The sequence below is a fragment of the Pelodiscus sinensis genome, chromosome 4 (assembly GCF_049634645.1).
Source record: "Pelodiscus sinensis isolate JC-2024 chromosome 4, ASM4963464v1, whole genome shotgun sequence".
NCBI classification, from domain to species: domain Eukaryota; kingdom Metazoa; phylum Chordata; order Testudines; family Trionychidae; genus Pelodiscus; species Pelodiscus sinensis.
Genome location: NC_134714.1, coordinates 129827534 through 129843648, shown reverse-complemented (window position 1 = coordinate 129843648; position 16115 = coordinate 129827534). Strand labels below are relative to the sequence as shown.

The 16115-nt window shown below is 46.3% G+C and overlaps 1 protein-coding gene across 5 annotated transcripts in view; it reads right to left on the bottom strand.

The window, feature by feature from the left end:
- LOC102448644 (E3 ubiquitin-protein ligase rnf213-alpha-like) overlaps positions 1-16115 on the bottom strand; it is a 127469-nt gene that overhangs the window by 88539 nt on the left and 22815 nt on the right. For all 5 annotated transcript variants that reach the window (XM_075928853.1, XM_075928855.1, XM_075928854.1 and 2 more), the window contains 6 exons: positions 14449-14628; positions 12227-12447; positions 10468-10721; positions 9005-9225; positions 3915-4109; positions 139-337 (listed from right to left, as the gene is read on the bottom strand). In XM_075928853.1, the coding sequence (XP_075784968.1) occupies positions 139-337; positions 3915-4109; positions 9005-9225; positions 10468-10721; positions 12227-12447; positions 14449-14628 (1270 nt within the window). The remainder of the gene's footprint in view (positions 1-138; positions 338-3914; positions 4110-9004; positions 9226-10467; positions 10722-12226; positions 12448-14448; positions 14629-16115) is intronic.

The window sequence follows — 16115 nt, the reverse complement described above, 5'->3', positions numbered from 1 at the left end:
GACCCCTTCTTTTATTTTGTTTTAAGTGAAATTTGTCAGAGGAAAAACAAAGGTTTTCTGACCAGCTAGAAAATATGCCTTAGGAAATGAAGATGAATGTGAGGGAGCCGCATTAATGTGCGTGTCTGTGAACTTTACCTTTATTTCTTGACCCTTTGCTAGGCAATGGATGATCCGCTGGTAGATGCTGCTCAAGAGAAGTTGCACAGGCATCTCAACGTGAGGAACAGGCTCTCGACAAAAATTCTTCAGGGCAAGCATCTCAGTGACTTTCTCTGCCAGGGGAGCACAGCTCCCAATGAAGGCCTGATGGGCTTTTATCATCGCCAGAACAGTCCTGTACAAGTGGGATAGAGCTGTATGTTAATAAACGTCTGCACTTGGGAAGGGACTGGCTATGGGGTTTTTTTTTAATTACACTATCGTGATCCAGGAGGACGAGTCATCCTCTCCTCAACGCCATTGCTTTCTAGTGGCTCACAAAGGAAAACAAACATTGGGCCGACAATGAATTGGGCCTCTTCAGGAGGGATGGTGACCTGCACTGTTCTGTGCTATAGCTGCTTGAACTCAATGCTCTTTATGTCAGTCACTTGTAAGACAGCACGTTCCGTTTTCTATATGTCTACAATGTAATATTTCAGTAGTTACACAACTACTGAGTAAACACCAAAGTGGGTCTTGGTGAATTCATCAGCCTGTGAATTGGTTAAGAATAACTACTTGAGAAACACTAAAGTAAAAGTAGACCTGAAAACAGAGCTGTCCCATCCACTGGAGGGGTCCGAGTAATTGCCCCAGGCACTTTAGGGGGTACTGCACTTCAGGAGGACACGGGGCTTGGGTGATGCAGGGGCCAGCAGCAATGCCGCTAGCTCCTGCTCTGCTCTGTCTCAGGGGACATGGGGCCTGGGAGCTGTGGAGGCCAGTGGCAGGGGTGGGAAGAGATGTGCTAAAGCAGGAGCAGAAACAGTCAGGGTAGGGACAGAGCAGGAGCAGAGCAGGGACAGAAAGAGGCAAGGCAGGGCACACGGTGGAAGGGGGAGTTGTCCCAGGTCCCACACCCAGCTAGGAATGTCCATGCCTGAAAAGGAACCTAGTATTAAAAATATTGATTAACAGATTCATAAATTCTAAGGCTGGAAGGCCCAATGTGATTATTGAGTCTGAGCTCCCATATAACACAGACCACAGGACCTCCTTGAAATAATTCCTTTTTTTAATTAAGCACATGGTTTAGAAAAACATCCTGTCCTGATTTATAAATTGCCACTGGTTGAGAATCCACCACAGCTCTTGATACATTTTTCCAGTGATTAAATACCTTTACTATTCAAAATGTATGCTACTTCTAGTCTGACATTGTCTTGCTTCAGCATCCAGCCATTGGATCTTGTTATACTTTTGGACTGGTCTATGCTACCACGGTAAATCGATAAAAACTTGTGCAACTTCCATTACGTGAATAGCATAACTGAAGTCAATGTTGTTAGATCCACTTACCATAGGGGCTGCACTGCACTGTATCAGTGGGAGAGCATCACCCATCGACTTCTCTTACACTTCTCGGGTAGGTGGAGTATTCTTCCATCAATTTAGTGGGTCTCCACCAGACTCACTAAATCGACAATCACTGCATTGATTGCAGCAGTGCCAAGCAAGTGTAGACATAACCTTTCTCTGCTAGACTGGAGAGTCCCCAAATCTCAAATTATTGCTCTCCATGCAGATATTTATGTAGACTGTGATCAAGTCACCTCAGATCCTCCTCTTTGTTAAGATAAATAGATTGAACTCCTGGAATCTCTCATTATAAGGCCTTTACAATCCTTTAATAATTCTTCTGGCTCTTTTTTGAACCGTCCTGAATTTCTCAAAATTAATAATCTAACACTCTCTGGACTGAATCAAAAGGGTTATTCTATTGAAACTCCACTCCAATATTGGCAAATTTCTTCTACTAGATTTCAGCTCTAAAATCCAAAATCATCAAATGCATAACATAGATGCTCCTTGGCCCCTTTCTCTGCCAAACCTTAACAGTGACTTCATAGTTCTTATGACTTAATGACCTTCGACATGATCAGTTGTAGTTATATCAACAACTCATTGTAGTAGTTCAGGACAATGAGACAGTAAAGTCAGGCTTCACTGGTGTGGCATTCTGCTCCGTCAGTGATGATAAACATTCAGCTGAGTGTATATTCATATGCTCCCTCATATTGCAGGTAGCTAGCACAATAGACTTCATGAGAGCCCCCACAGACCACAGACTCAGATAAGGTACAAAGGCACCTGAGTCAGGTTTATTGTTGAACGGAGTACACTAATAGGTGTTGGCAGCCAGATGGCCTACGAGCCCCTATGTATTTGTACCCGGGACAATAGATGCAGCTCAATCTATAGTATGGATTTCACTACTGTCCCCAGGCCAGCCAAAGTGTAAAGTGAGGTTAACCCCAACATTTACAGACAGAAATGAACAAACTATGATACACACTCTACGGATCATCTTACGCGTTAATGACACACTTGATACCTCCCCTTGTACTTTCCTCCAAAGCATTCACTACCCAGCGTTATGCTTTCATTCTTGTTGTTTCCAACTATTTTATCATGTTCTCAGCTGGTTGTCCTGTATAGTCCTGACAGAATGTGTTTACATGCTTATTGTGCTTTTAGCAGTGCTGGCAGTTCTAGTGCCGAGAGACACTGACTTTCAGACAAACATTTGCTTTTGACATAGCTGGTCTGTTATAATAGTGTAAGTCTTGTTCACTTTGGTTCAAGCACCAGTCCCATGCTTCAAACTCTTTCTTTCTCCTACATCAGTGGTCCCCAATGTGGTGCCCGTGTGTGCCATGGCACCTGCTGGGGCACTTTTGTGCACCCACCAACTGACCAGGGCCAGCCCAACCCATTCTTACACCCTGGGCCCCGGGCGCACGTGCCACCCCGGCCTTGGGCACATGGCGCACATGAGGCCCTGCCCCCGGGTACCCAGCAGCCCCAAAAGGTTGGGGACACTGTCCTACACCCATCATATCTAACTTGCACATGGCCCATGTGTCTGTGAAACTCTGCTGAACTGAAAAAAAAAGAGAGACAATTGACCAGGGATGATTATTTTCTTTCTCATTATTCTCTCTGTCAATTCATGATTCAACATGCAAATAGAGCTCAGAGTTACAAATTTGCTCTTTTTTTCCTGTTAATCTGAATTCTACCACAGTCTGAACCGTGGCATGACTACTTCTGCTTTCTTTACTACTGTTTTTTTTAAAAGTCAATGAATTAAATAAACTCAGAAAATATAAATACAGAAGGAGCCCAGGGTCTGTCTAGACTACTGGGTTTTGTCAACAAAAGTTGCCTTTTTGACAAAACTATACCTGCGTCTACACTACCACCACATTCTGTCGAAAAAGGAGAGCAGTCTAGATAATAAACCCAAGCTCTTATGCAGTACTTTTCATCTGTAGATCTCTGACTAGAAATAAGGTGTAGATGTTTAACTGTGAAATTATCTGTTGGAACCATTTACCAAGGGTTATGGTGGATTCTCCATCAATGACAATTTTTTAAATCAGCTCCAGTTCAAACAGGCATTAATCAGGGAAGTCCTGTGGCCTATGTTATACATGAGTTTGTTATACAGTGGCCTTTCCTGACCCTGGTCTCTATGAATCAGACTGCTTTGCAAGAGAGTCCCCATCATTTCCTCATGTTCCAGGTGTTCTGGGATTCAGGCTAGTAGCTCTAACCACCAGGCCACACAGTCTTCTTTGGTACAGCTCCACTTGGTGCCAGCAAACCAAGTGTTTCCAAATCATTATGCCACAAACAGCAATATTCAATTTTACTAGACAAAAGAATGACTATGTTCTTTCATTTTATTTCTCTTGCAGACTCACGCTTGCTTCTCTTCATCCTTCCTCAGCTGATCGAAAGGCAGTGACTGTACTTCTTGTGAAGTTAAAGGGTCCCCAGCCTGTTCGAAGGCTTCCCTTTGAACTGCGTACAGCAAAGGAAGCAGCCAGATCCAACAGGTGCTCTTAGAGTCTTTGGAGACTTGGATGCAAACATGCTTCAGAGCTGAAACACACCTCCTGGAAGGGCAGGGATGCAAAATGTTAAGCAAACAAACAATTCCTTGAGTTCAGACAAACCGAATCCCCAATTACCTCAGTGCGGCTCTTAACCAGCTTGAGCTTCAGATGTGAGCTGAATGGCTGGACAGCAGGGCAAAGTTGTACATGTGCCTGTACAAATAGGGACCCAGGGCTAAGTTGTTCTGAGTAGCGTATGAATAATTGGTGGTTTTATTCCAAAATATTGGAGGGGAAAAAGCTTTGGTTCAGACTGAACCACATCAGAAAAATAAAAAAAAAAATCAACAAATCTGAAAAGCCCATTTGGAGTCAAACAAAACCTGGCGCTCAACCCCACACAGCTTGTTCTGAAGCATGTTAAAGTGCTAGTCACAAAACAGTCAAGGGAAAACATGCTGCCTTTTTATAGCCTTTAATCCAGTGGTGAAGGCTGTCACCTGTGAGGCAAGGGACCCACATTTTCATCCTCGCTCTGGAACAGGGATGTAAAGCATTAGTCTTATCTGTTAACCCACCCTAACCATCAGCTTCCAGGCTGGTCCATCAGCCCCAGGGATGGAAACCCTGGGCTCCCCCAGTGACAGCCCCTCCCCCCCGGTTCATAACTCCTTTCCAGACCCTCTTGCACCCGTCTTCCAGGCCAGAATCCTCTCTTGCACCCATACCCTTCCCTGACCCTGCACCCTAAGTCCCTACCCTGGGTCTCAACCCCCTCCTCTGCCCAAACTCCCTCTCCTGTACCCCACACTAGGGTTGCCAGATAGTTTCACCGAAAATACCAGGCCACAAAAAAAAAAAGCACCAAGAAAAAGTTGTCAAGAAAAAAAAAAAGAAAACAGGAAAGGGGGGGGCACAGAAAAAGTTGTTGAGCAACCTTCCATTGGGCACCAAGTTGGGCCCCAGCAAAAGGAGAAAATACCAGACATTTTAGATGTCTGGTATTTTCACTATTTGTTTACCAGACAGAAGGCGCAAATACCAGGTTGTCCAGTTCAATACTGGACACCTGGCAACCCTACCCCACACCATGGGTGTGCAGTATGTGAGGTGGGGGTAGGCCCAGTCTTTCCAAACCGCCAGCCTGGCCCCGCCCACAATCCGCCCACAGAATGCCTATCAGTGCTCCTGGTCAGGGAGGCTGGAGCAACATGCCACCTGCCATTCACATGCTCTGGGGCTAGGGAGGCTGGAGACGTTCACACCCACCCACTCTCCTCTCTGTGGTGGGAGAGGCAGGGACACAGGTTGGCTCCTGTGTGGGGTGGGGCCTCAGTAGAAGGAGGAGTGGGGCTAGGAGTGGGGTTGGAGGGCTTGCCAACTGTCCCCCCCCCCCATCAAAAATGATTGCCCACCCCTGTTCTACAGTCTGGTGGTTAAGACACTCATGAATGATGAGGGAAAGCTGAAACCAAGTCCCCTGATCCAATTCTTCCTGTTATAACAGGGGTTTAGCATGAGAAATTTTTCCTCAAGGCTTACCCAGCTATGACATTTTGAAACCAATTTTCTTGGAATCAACCTTTAGGGTATGTCTAGACTGCAAGCTTCTTTTGAAAGAAGCTTTTCCAGAAATGATTTTTCGAAAGAAGTTTTTTCAAAAGAGCATCCACACAGCAAAAGCACAGCAAAAAAGCAACCTGCTTTTTCGAAAGATAGCATTCATATTGACTGGACACTATCCTGCATTTAAGCTTTTGATTACAACGGATGGAATGGACACTACTGCACCTCTGCTTTTTCCTTTCTTCAAAAGAATTCCCTCTTCCGATTCCACACACACCTTTTTCCGCAAGAGCTCTCTCGGAAAAGGCATTCTTCCTCTTAGAAAGAGGTTTACCAATGTCAGAAAAAAACCTTTTGTTCCTTTGATTTTTTTCCCCAAAAGAATGTGATTACAGTGTGGATGTAAGCAAAGTTTGTTTTTCAGAAAAACAGATGTTTTTCCGAAAAAAACTCCTGCAGTCTAGATGCACCCTTACCCTCAAAATGACATCTGAAGTTAAAATGTCAATTCAAAAAGAAAATTTTGTTTCCACTTGACTTTTTAAAGGGGAAAGTGTCACTTCAAACTGTAAAGACATTTTGTTTCCATCCAAAAACACTAATGTTTTCCCTTGTGACATTCCCTAATTGAAATTTTTCAGAACTTTTTGTTGCATGAAATTTTCCAGATGTAAATTTATTGTCCCATGTTTTCTGACAATACGATTTGTGGTAGCTTGAGATCTGGCAGATGTCTCTCCACTCACACCTATATGTCCATCTTGCTGGTATTCAATGGGCATTCTACAAATCACAGGGTAAAGAATCCTGCACCTAAAAACTATCCCAGAAAACTAAGGTTTGGGTGTTTGTGTGTCAGTCACCTTCCTGCAGATGGGGCATCCCTGCCAGAGTTTTCATTGATCTGGGGGTAGTACCACTAATAGCCAACTCATAGGCATTGACTCTGTGGGTGCTCTACTGACAGCCAACTACTCTTACCCACCTCCCAATCAACTGCTCCCCCTTTCTCCCAGTGCCTCTGCTACCACAGAGCAGTGGCTGGGCAGCATGCAGGAGATGCTGGGAGGGAGGGGAAGAAGCAGGGATGGGGTGCAGCCTGTAGAGGAGGGGCAGGGGTGAGGTCTTGGGGGAAGGAATAATATAGGAGCAGGGCCAGGGTGGGAAAAGATGAGGTAGGGTGGGTGGGGGCTTGAGGAAGGGGGTGGAGTTGGAGCGGTTCTGGGGCTGAGTGAGGTTTGAGCATGCCTGGGGAAAATTAGAAGTTATTTCCTATGAACCAACTTGAGACCTCTTCCTTGGAAGCACTAGCCCTGTTCCCATTGGCTCTAGGACTGTCAGATCTGATGGCTAGCCTGTGTTTCCACCTGTCTAGCATTAGAGAAGGACTGGCACTCTCATTATCTGCCACCCAGCTGCCCCTAAATTTGATCTTAGCCTTTGGGATCACTGTCTTTAGGTACTACTGCAATACAAATAATAAAGCCATAGTAATTGTCACCCTAGGGTTAACTTGGAAAAGGGTTTCCATGCTGCGCCCCTATTATATATAATGAAATCCATAAAAAGCATCTTTGGAAAATCATGAGAGACAGGAGAGATTCCAGAAGACTGGAAAAGGGCAAATATAGTGCCCATTTATAAAAAGGGAAATAAGAACAACTCAGGAAACTACAGACCAGTTAGTTTAACTTCTGTGCCAGGGAAGATAATGGAGCAAGTAATTAAGGAAATCATCTGTAAACACTTGGAAGGTGGCAAGGTGATAGGGAACAGCCAGCATGGATTTGTAAAGAATAAATCATGTCCAACCAATCTGATAGCTTTCTTTGATAGGATAACGAGTCTTGTGGATAAGGGAGAAGCGGTGGATGTGGTATACCAAGACTTTAGTAAGGCGTTTGATACGGTTTACATGATATTCTTATCAATAAACCAGGCAAATACGACTTAGATGGGGTGCATAACTGGCTGGATAACCGTACTCAAAGAGTAGTTATTAATGGTTCACAATCCTGTTGGAAAGGTATAACTAGTGGGGTTCCGCAGGGGTCCGTTTTGGGACCCACTCTGTTCAATATCTTCATCAACGATTTAGATAGTGGCATAGAAAGTACGCTTATTAAGTTTGCAGATGATACCAAGCTAGGAGGGGTTGCGACTGCTCTGGAGGATAGGGTCATAATTCAAAATGATCTGGACATATTGGAGAAATGGTCTGAGGTAAACAGGATGAAGTTTAACAAAGACAAATGCAAAGTGCTCCACTTAGGAAGGAACAATCAGTTTCACACGTACAGAATGGGAAGCAACTGTCTAGGAAGGAGTACAGCAGAAAGGGATCTAGGGGTTATAGTGGACCATAAGCTAAGTATGAGTCAGCAGTGTGATGCTGTTGCAAAAAAAGCAAACATGATTCTGGGATGTATTAACAGGTGTGTTGTGAGTAAGACACAAGAAGTCATTCTTCCACTCTACTCTGCGCCGGTTAGGCCTCAGCTGGAGTATTGTGTCCAGTTCTGGGCACCGCATTTCAAAAAAGATGTGGAGAAATTGGAGAGGGTCCAGAGAAGAGCAACAAGAATGATTAAAGGTCTAGAGAACATGACCTATGAAGGAAGGCTGAAAGAATTGGGTTTGTTTAGTTTAGAAAAGACAAGATTGAGGGGGGACATGATAGCAGTTTTCAGGTATGTAAAAGGGTGTCACAAGGAGGAGGGAGAAAAATTGTTCTCCTTGGCCTTGAGGATAGGACGAGAAGCAATGGGCTTAAACTGCAGCAAGGGAGGTTTAGGTTGGACATTAGGAAAAAGTTCCTAACTGTCAGGGTAGTCAAACACTGGAATAAATTGCCAAGGGAGGTTGTGGAATCCCCATCTCTGGAGATATTTAAGAGTAGGTTAGATAAATGTCTATCAGGGATGGTCTAGACAGTATTTGGTCCTGCCATGGGGACAAGAGACTGGACTCGATGACCTCTCGAGGTCCCTTCCAGTCCTAGTGGCAAGGAGTCCTGTGGCACCTTATAGACTAACTGAAGTGTAGGGGCATACGCTTTCATGGGCAAAGACCCACTTCGTCAGATCTACGAAGTGGGTCTTTGCCCACGAATGCTTATGCCCCTACACTTCAGTTAGTCTATAAGGTGCCACAGGACTCCTCGCTGCTTTTGCAGATCCAGACTAACACGGCTACCCCTCTGATACTTCCAGTCCTAGTATTTTATGATTCTATGAAAAATAAGGTCTCCTACTTTTTGATTTGTGTGCATCGCAAACATTGCAAACATGTCAATACACAGCTTTTAAAAGGCAGAAACTGTCACTTTTAAAACCACAGACAGAGTTCAGGTGAATGCATGTGGGGGAGGGGAGTTAGAGAGATGTTACCTTTTTCTTTCTTCATTCAGATTTGAGAATTTGCCATTCTGCATGTCCACATTTTGGGCCAATTGTTCAATTTTGCTTTTGGCCGCTGGGCTTAAATAGATACTGTGGTGAAATACTGTGTATAGTGCAAAGAGGAGAACATCCATCACTGAAATCGTAGTCTGCGGAAATCTGACGTTTTTGAGCACATTTTCAATGAATGTGCCGATGTAATCAAAGACCTAGACAAACAAAGTAATAATGTTTTGCATTGTACTAGAAGCATCAGCAGGTACATCCTTAGAGAGTATAGGTCTGGGACAGTCCCCTCCTCCTTTGCTCCATGCCCTACCACTTCTTGTCCCTGCTTGCTCCTTCTCCTCCTGACTCTACCCTTTCTCCAACGCCCTCTCCCACAAGTGATACTGGGAGCTGGTGGTGTGGATCAGGCTGGAGCCAGGTCACCCCCGTTCACAACACCACTGTTAAGTGCAGGAATGGACTCAACCCCTAGTGCCAGTGCCGAGCCCCCCTGCTAATCCGCCAGGTCACCCTTCACCCCACACTCTCACATCCCCCTGCAGCACAGTGCAGATGGTCTTAACAAGGACATTAATGATCTTACCCATTCCAAAGATAGCGTCCCCAATTATCACCTCTAATATCATTAGCTCACAGACATTTACCTCCCCCCTCATCCTCTTTCTGTTCTGAAATTTGATTTGTCCTTTTCATATGTGTTCATTTTTTTGATTGTATCCTTTGGTATATATGGCCATGCCAATTTTCTTCCACTATTTGATCTGAGGAAGTGGGTCTGGCCCACGAAAGCTCATCGCCTAATAAAGCATCTTGTTAGTCTTTAAAGTGCTACATAATCCTGTTTTTTGTTTCAGCTACACCAGACTAACACGGCTACATTTCTATCACTAGAGTAGAAAAGGGCATGGTTCATTTAAATTCATGGAGGAGACACTAACCCTGTGACATTTACATTCACCACGACCGCTCCATGACTTTTGGCAAACACCATAACACATCTGCAGCCCTTGCCATGATGCATGAAATTTTGCCAAATCTAAAGCCAACCTTTCACAGACGCAGCTTGTAGGTCCCAGCGTCTGAGAACAGACTCTGGAAATCAGCTCCAAGAGCTGGCAAAATGATCCCGGGGCAGCCCAATCCAGCTCCAATGAAAGCAGATAGGAGTCCTGCAACTTCAACAGGAGTTACAGTGGGTCATTGGGATCTCCTCCACAGCCCACAGAGTCTATTGAAAAACTCCTATAACTCCAATGGACTTCAGAGCAGGCCCCAAGACTGGAGAGGGAAAGAACAGCAAATCTAACACTGAGTTCTGAATGCATCTCTGAGGATTGTCATGCACCATGTGGACACAGAGTTACCTCCAGAGAAGTTCACTGGGGGCCCTTCCAGCCACCGCGGCTCTGTGGTGGGATAAGAGCTGGGATTTGATCACTCACCTTTAACACATCAGTGTCAGTGTCACAATCATTTACTTTTCGCACTGCATCCCCAATGGTGCTGGTTTGGAAGCACTCCTTGTAGCAGTTGAGCTTCCTTTCCACATCCCCAAAGCCCTTCCGGTGAGAAAGGTCTCGGAGAAGCTCCTCCTCCAGGAACTGCAGGATCAGGTTGCTAGCCATCTCCTTGGATTTTCCCATTGGTACAGAGCCAAACTGGGACTGGCAGAGGCCATCAAACTGGGTCCACACCCCTAGGGAGAAAGAAACATTTGTCAAGCTTCAGATAAATGCCTGGGGCCCTTCAAACTTGCCCGGGGACAGAGTGCAGGAGCAAGCAGTGCACAGTCTATCACTGAATTAACCTTTTCATTTGCCACTTTATAGAGCTGCATGTGCCATGCAGTTAATAGATTCTGAGGCTGGCAGCATCCTCTGTGCCCATCCAGCTCAGCTTCCTGCCAACCCCAGGCTGGAGAATCTTCCCTGTGATTCTTGCCTGTGGCCTAGTAACTCCTGGCTGAGCAACAGTGATGTTTTGAGAAAGGGAAACCATACCCCCTCTAGGGGAGCTCGCCCAGGGGCTCGTTCACCCCCCTGGTAAACACAGGCCCCTAATTCCCCCTGAATTAGTCTCCCACAAACTCCCAGCCACTGGATCCTGCTCTGCCGTTCTTTGTGAAACCAAATCACCCTCTCCTCTCAGAAATCTTTTCCCCACATAGACACTTGTAGACCAGTAACGTGTCACCTCTGAGCCTTCTCTTGGAGAAACAAAATAGATCAGGACCCTTCAATCTCTCCCTCTAAGGCAGCTTTTCCCAGAGCTCAGATTGTTCTCATAGCTCTGCTCTGAGCCCTCTCCACTTGGTCAAACTCCTTTTGGAAGCACAGAGCCCAGGACAGAACAGTGCAGATGCCACAGGTGGACCTGGAGTCTAGAGGAGATGGCCAGGCCATAGCTGCTTCTCCTTCCCAGGTCCCAGCTCCCATTGTGGGACTAACACAGGGAAGGGAGTTAGCTGCAGCTCAGGAAGTTGTCAATTCATGGATTGCCAGGCCAAAAGGGCCTGCTGTGATCCTTGAGTTTGATCTCCTGTATAACACAAGCCAGACAACTTCTTCAAAATATTCCTAAACCTGTGACCCCTACCCCTTCTAGAAAAATGCTTACCCAAAGGATTGGGCAGTGGTGCAGATGGGCTGGGCCGGGACCAGTATGCCACACCAGCAAGTTATTTTTAGTTGGTACAGCATATCAGAGAGACTCCCCCAGCCATCCCTAGTCCAAACTCCGGCTGACACATCTCTGTGTCCAGGGCTGGGGACAAAAGCCCCATTTTCCAACCTGTTCTAATGATTAATGTTGTAGAAACTCCTGAAAGCACCACTCATTACTGACCATGACCCCACTGCATTAGGCACTGTAATATTCATTGGGTATATTATGGTAGTGCCTAGGAACCCTAATAATGGAGCAAGACCCCATTGTGCTAGGTGCTGTACAAACACAGAATCGTCAGTCCCCTGCTCCAAAGAGCTGACAATCTCAGGAACGCCCAGCAATGGCCACGAAGACTCTGAGCTAGAACGCTCCCTGCAGACTGGCCAGCTGCCCAAGTCGCTGTGGCTGTCAATCAGCCATGATTCCTTGGAAGCCAATGTTGTCACAATCAGATACACTTGTACTTAGACTTGGAGAATCTGCCAGTCGGCAACTCCCATCATCTTTTACCACTCTGCAAAACGTGAGTCTTACCTTCAGTTTTCATGGCTGATACGGGCACAGTGAGAACTCGATGGAAGTCAGCCTTTTCATTTTGTCGATCTGATTTATAAATATGCTCTAATCTAATTTCTCTAATTTCGCTGTAGGTGTCCACAACCCCATATTTATAATAGATAGGTTGTTTGCTTTGTAGATCCAAAACAGGGACTGTTACTTGGCCAACGATTAGTAGCCCCTTGTCAGTGTCAAACCTAGGAAATTAAAACAATACGGAAACACTGTAAATATGGCCAGTGCCTTCAGCCTCCCCTGCCTGTTTGTCATGTTGCAAAAAATAGCACAGATCAAGATGGCTGCCTGCTGCCATTACCCTGGTAATCCTCCATGTCACGTCACTGGAGGAAGGGGTAAAATGGGGGCAGGAAGGAGCACAGCAGAGGGGTGGAAAGATATGGGGTGGGGATGGAGAAGGGGTGGGACTTGGGGAAAGGGGCAGAGTGGTGGGGTAGGGGTGTGAAGAGGTGGGGTGAGGCCTGGGATGGGGGTCTGTCCAAGGCCCTGCTCATGCACCCCCAAAGGGACAGCCCTGGTGATCACCACAGCCATATTTGCATTTCCAAACACACCTACGAAAGAGGTGGAGTAGGCTGAAGGGACTGGCTGGAGGACATGCTCTAAGAGAACAAACATGTCAGATAAGAACTTAGGAGGGAGAAGTTCGGACACACACACCCCATACCAGCTCCCTACCTCTTAGAAAAATGGAATAAGCAAAATAATGTACAAATGGTCAAAAATCCACCATGTTTGAAACCTTGTGACAAACGTGAAGGCCCAGTCCCCACTGTCTGCCCCAAGGCTTCTCTGAGCGAGTCCCTGATCCCAAGGCCTGTTTTGTGCCAATCCTGGAGGCATTTGGAGCAACCCAAATAATTATTTTATTTCTGCTTTTTTACATCTGTCTTTCTTCAGCTGCTGCTGTTTCTTTCTTATGTGGTCTCCCTCTTTCACTGGTAGGGTTGTTTGGGCACTTAGGCCAAAAACCTTCCTTATTCACCCTGTGCAAGGTGGCTGAAATATAGCGCTTAAGGGTCAAGCTGTTAGAATTATCCCACACTAATTCCTAGATATCAAAGCCCATCAGCCCAACTTCCCGTATAACCCAGACCAGAGACTCTTGCCCAGCAATTCCTGCATCAGGCCAAGAAACTTCTGGGTGAGCTAAAGCAAAGCTTTGAGAAAGAGACGCTGCATCTCCATCAACAGAGGCGGAGTGATGGAGAATCCACCTAACTCCTATGTAGTTGCATCAATTTCCCCTCGAACCATCAGTATTTCCTGGACTCTGGCTTTCCTGGCACATTGAACATGTGGCCTCGATTAGCCCACCTGAGCCAAAGCTGTCAGAAAGGAAGCACCTCAGTTTGGGGAGAAGTGGGGCTGACATGAGGCACCTTGGACCCAAGGGAGCCCACAACCTCCAGGGAGGAGAAGTTGGTTCCACACTCCCTGAAAGACCCTGTGCAGACCAGGACTTTAACAGGGTTCAAAAATGAACTAGATACATTCATAGAGGTTAAGTCCATCAATGGCTATTAGCCAGGATGGGTAGGAATGGTGTTCCTGGCCTCTGTTTGTCAGAGGCTGGGAATAGATGACAGGAGAGGGACCACTTGATGATTATTTGTTTCTATTCACTCCCTCTGGGGCATCTGGTATTGGCCACTGCTGTCAGACAGGTTACTGAGCTAGATGGACCTTTGGTCTGTCTCAGTATGACCATTCTTGTGTTCTTATGTAAAGGACAGTGCTTCAAGTAAAAGTGGTCAGGCCGGGGGCAACCAGCCGAGGAACGCCCCCCTCAGAGTTGCCCAGAGCACATGACACAGCACTCTGACAGCAGCTTAAAGGGCCCATTCTACCTTAATGGGGTTATAGCTGTCCCGGACCCCATCTCTGGACTCTTGCTGCCCTCCTGTGGTCATTCTACAGTAGAACTATTCCTGCTATCAGACCCCTCCTTTCCATTTTCCAGGCACATCCCATTGTCCTAACCTTGCTTTAAGTTATAATAAGAGGAAGCTGCATACTCAATTTGGTGGCCTTAACTTAGAAGGTGGTTTTGAATAAACAGACTCACAGACAGACACACAAACTCTTTCAAATATATAGTAAATTATCACAGTCTGCCTCCTTCTCCCTGAAAGCTCATATGACCCCGTCAGTGAAATCCAACTCTGGCATCGTTGTACCTTTTTTTCATCCTAGCTATTTCTTGGTATCTCCCAGGACTAAGGTAAGCTGCCACAACCATCTTTTTTAACTCTTCATAACACACACATTTTTTAGACCATACGGCAACAAACTCCAGAGTCATCATGTCCTCCACTGGGCAGCTTGTGCTTGAAAAATATGGATTCGCCAATAAAATACTAGAGAAAAAAAACAAAAAAAACCCATAAGATCATCTCTGTGACATGTTCCATGCAGACCCTGGACATAAAATCTCTCAACATCTAGGCCCCCCACTCTCCTCATCTTGTCCTAAGTAGAGGAGAGATGGTTCGGAGTAAGGCAGGGAAGTAGGACTTCCAGGTCTCCTGTCCACAGTAAGCAACCTTGGTCTATCTTCTTGTGAGAGCACAAAGCAGGTGGAAAAGGCTAGCAGCTAGGTGTGGGACCATGTCCTACCTATTCTGCACTCAGGGTACACAGCAGTAAATGACTATTCAAGGGGTAAGGCCGGAGCAACTCACACAGTGAACGCAGCTGAATGGCAGATTGGCTCTTGGGCTATGCCTAGACTGCATCCCTCTGCCGGCAGAGGGATGCAAATCAAGCACTTTGGAAGTGCAAATGAGCCCAGGATTTAAATATCCCAGGCTTCATTTGCATACTCATGCTCCAGTGCTGTGCTAATTGCGCGCCATTTAGAAAGTGAAAGTAAAGCGTAGCTGCAGTTCTGCCATGGGGAGCTTTTTTGGCACATCCCATACTCCTCAGCATAATCCAGGCCAAAGAAGCTCCCCCAGCCATTCATGCCTCTAACCCAAAAACAACTGCCTCATCTCCACTGTCCGACTCCCAATGAGGGCGAATTCACCCAGTGCCTAGGACACCTGATCCAATAATTCATTCCTCTCTCTGCTGAAAAAGGGGCCCTTATTCCCAGCCTCAATATGTCTCCTTTCATCAACCAGCCAGTGGGTCTGGTTTTGTCTTTGAATTCAGGGGTGAAAGTAATTTATATTTCTTACAGGTACTGTCGTATTGCAACTTGTCAAGAAGGGGCCCTCACAGCAGGGAGGGAGTTATGATAGGACAGTACTTATATGAAATTTAAGTGTGGAGTGTGGGGGACACAGGGAAGGGGGTTAGAGTGGGGGCGGGCTCAGCGCAGGGGCTTGAGGTGGGGGATGCAGGAGTCAGAGTTGAGGGTTCAGGGCAGCGAGTTGGAGTGTGTGTGTAGAAGGGATGTGGGGGGGAATCAGGGACCAGCAAGCCCTCGGTGCTTCCCAGAGCATGCCATGTACCGCTACGGCAGAAGTTTAAAGGGCCCTGGGCTCCAGCTGCCACCACTGCCACAGTAGTAGCAACAGCAGTCAGGAGCTCCGGGCTTTTTTGTATCACTAGACCTCAAAGCAGTTGCCCCTTTTGCCTCTCCCATTGGCAATCCATGAGTGAACATTTATGTTACAGTAGCACCCAGCCACCTCAGCTAGGGTTTGGGGTGCCAATGTGCAGCCTGCTGCACCAAAGGAAGGCAGACAGGCCATGTCTATGCAGCTGTCATGAGGTGTGATGGCAGCTCGGATAGGTGTACCCAAGCTAGTTCTGCTATAGCTAGCATAAGGGTGAGATCAGTGCTGGCTCAAGTAACAATAGCAGCATGGAGAGCACTCACTAAGGGCTTGTTACC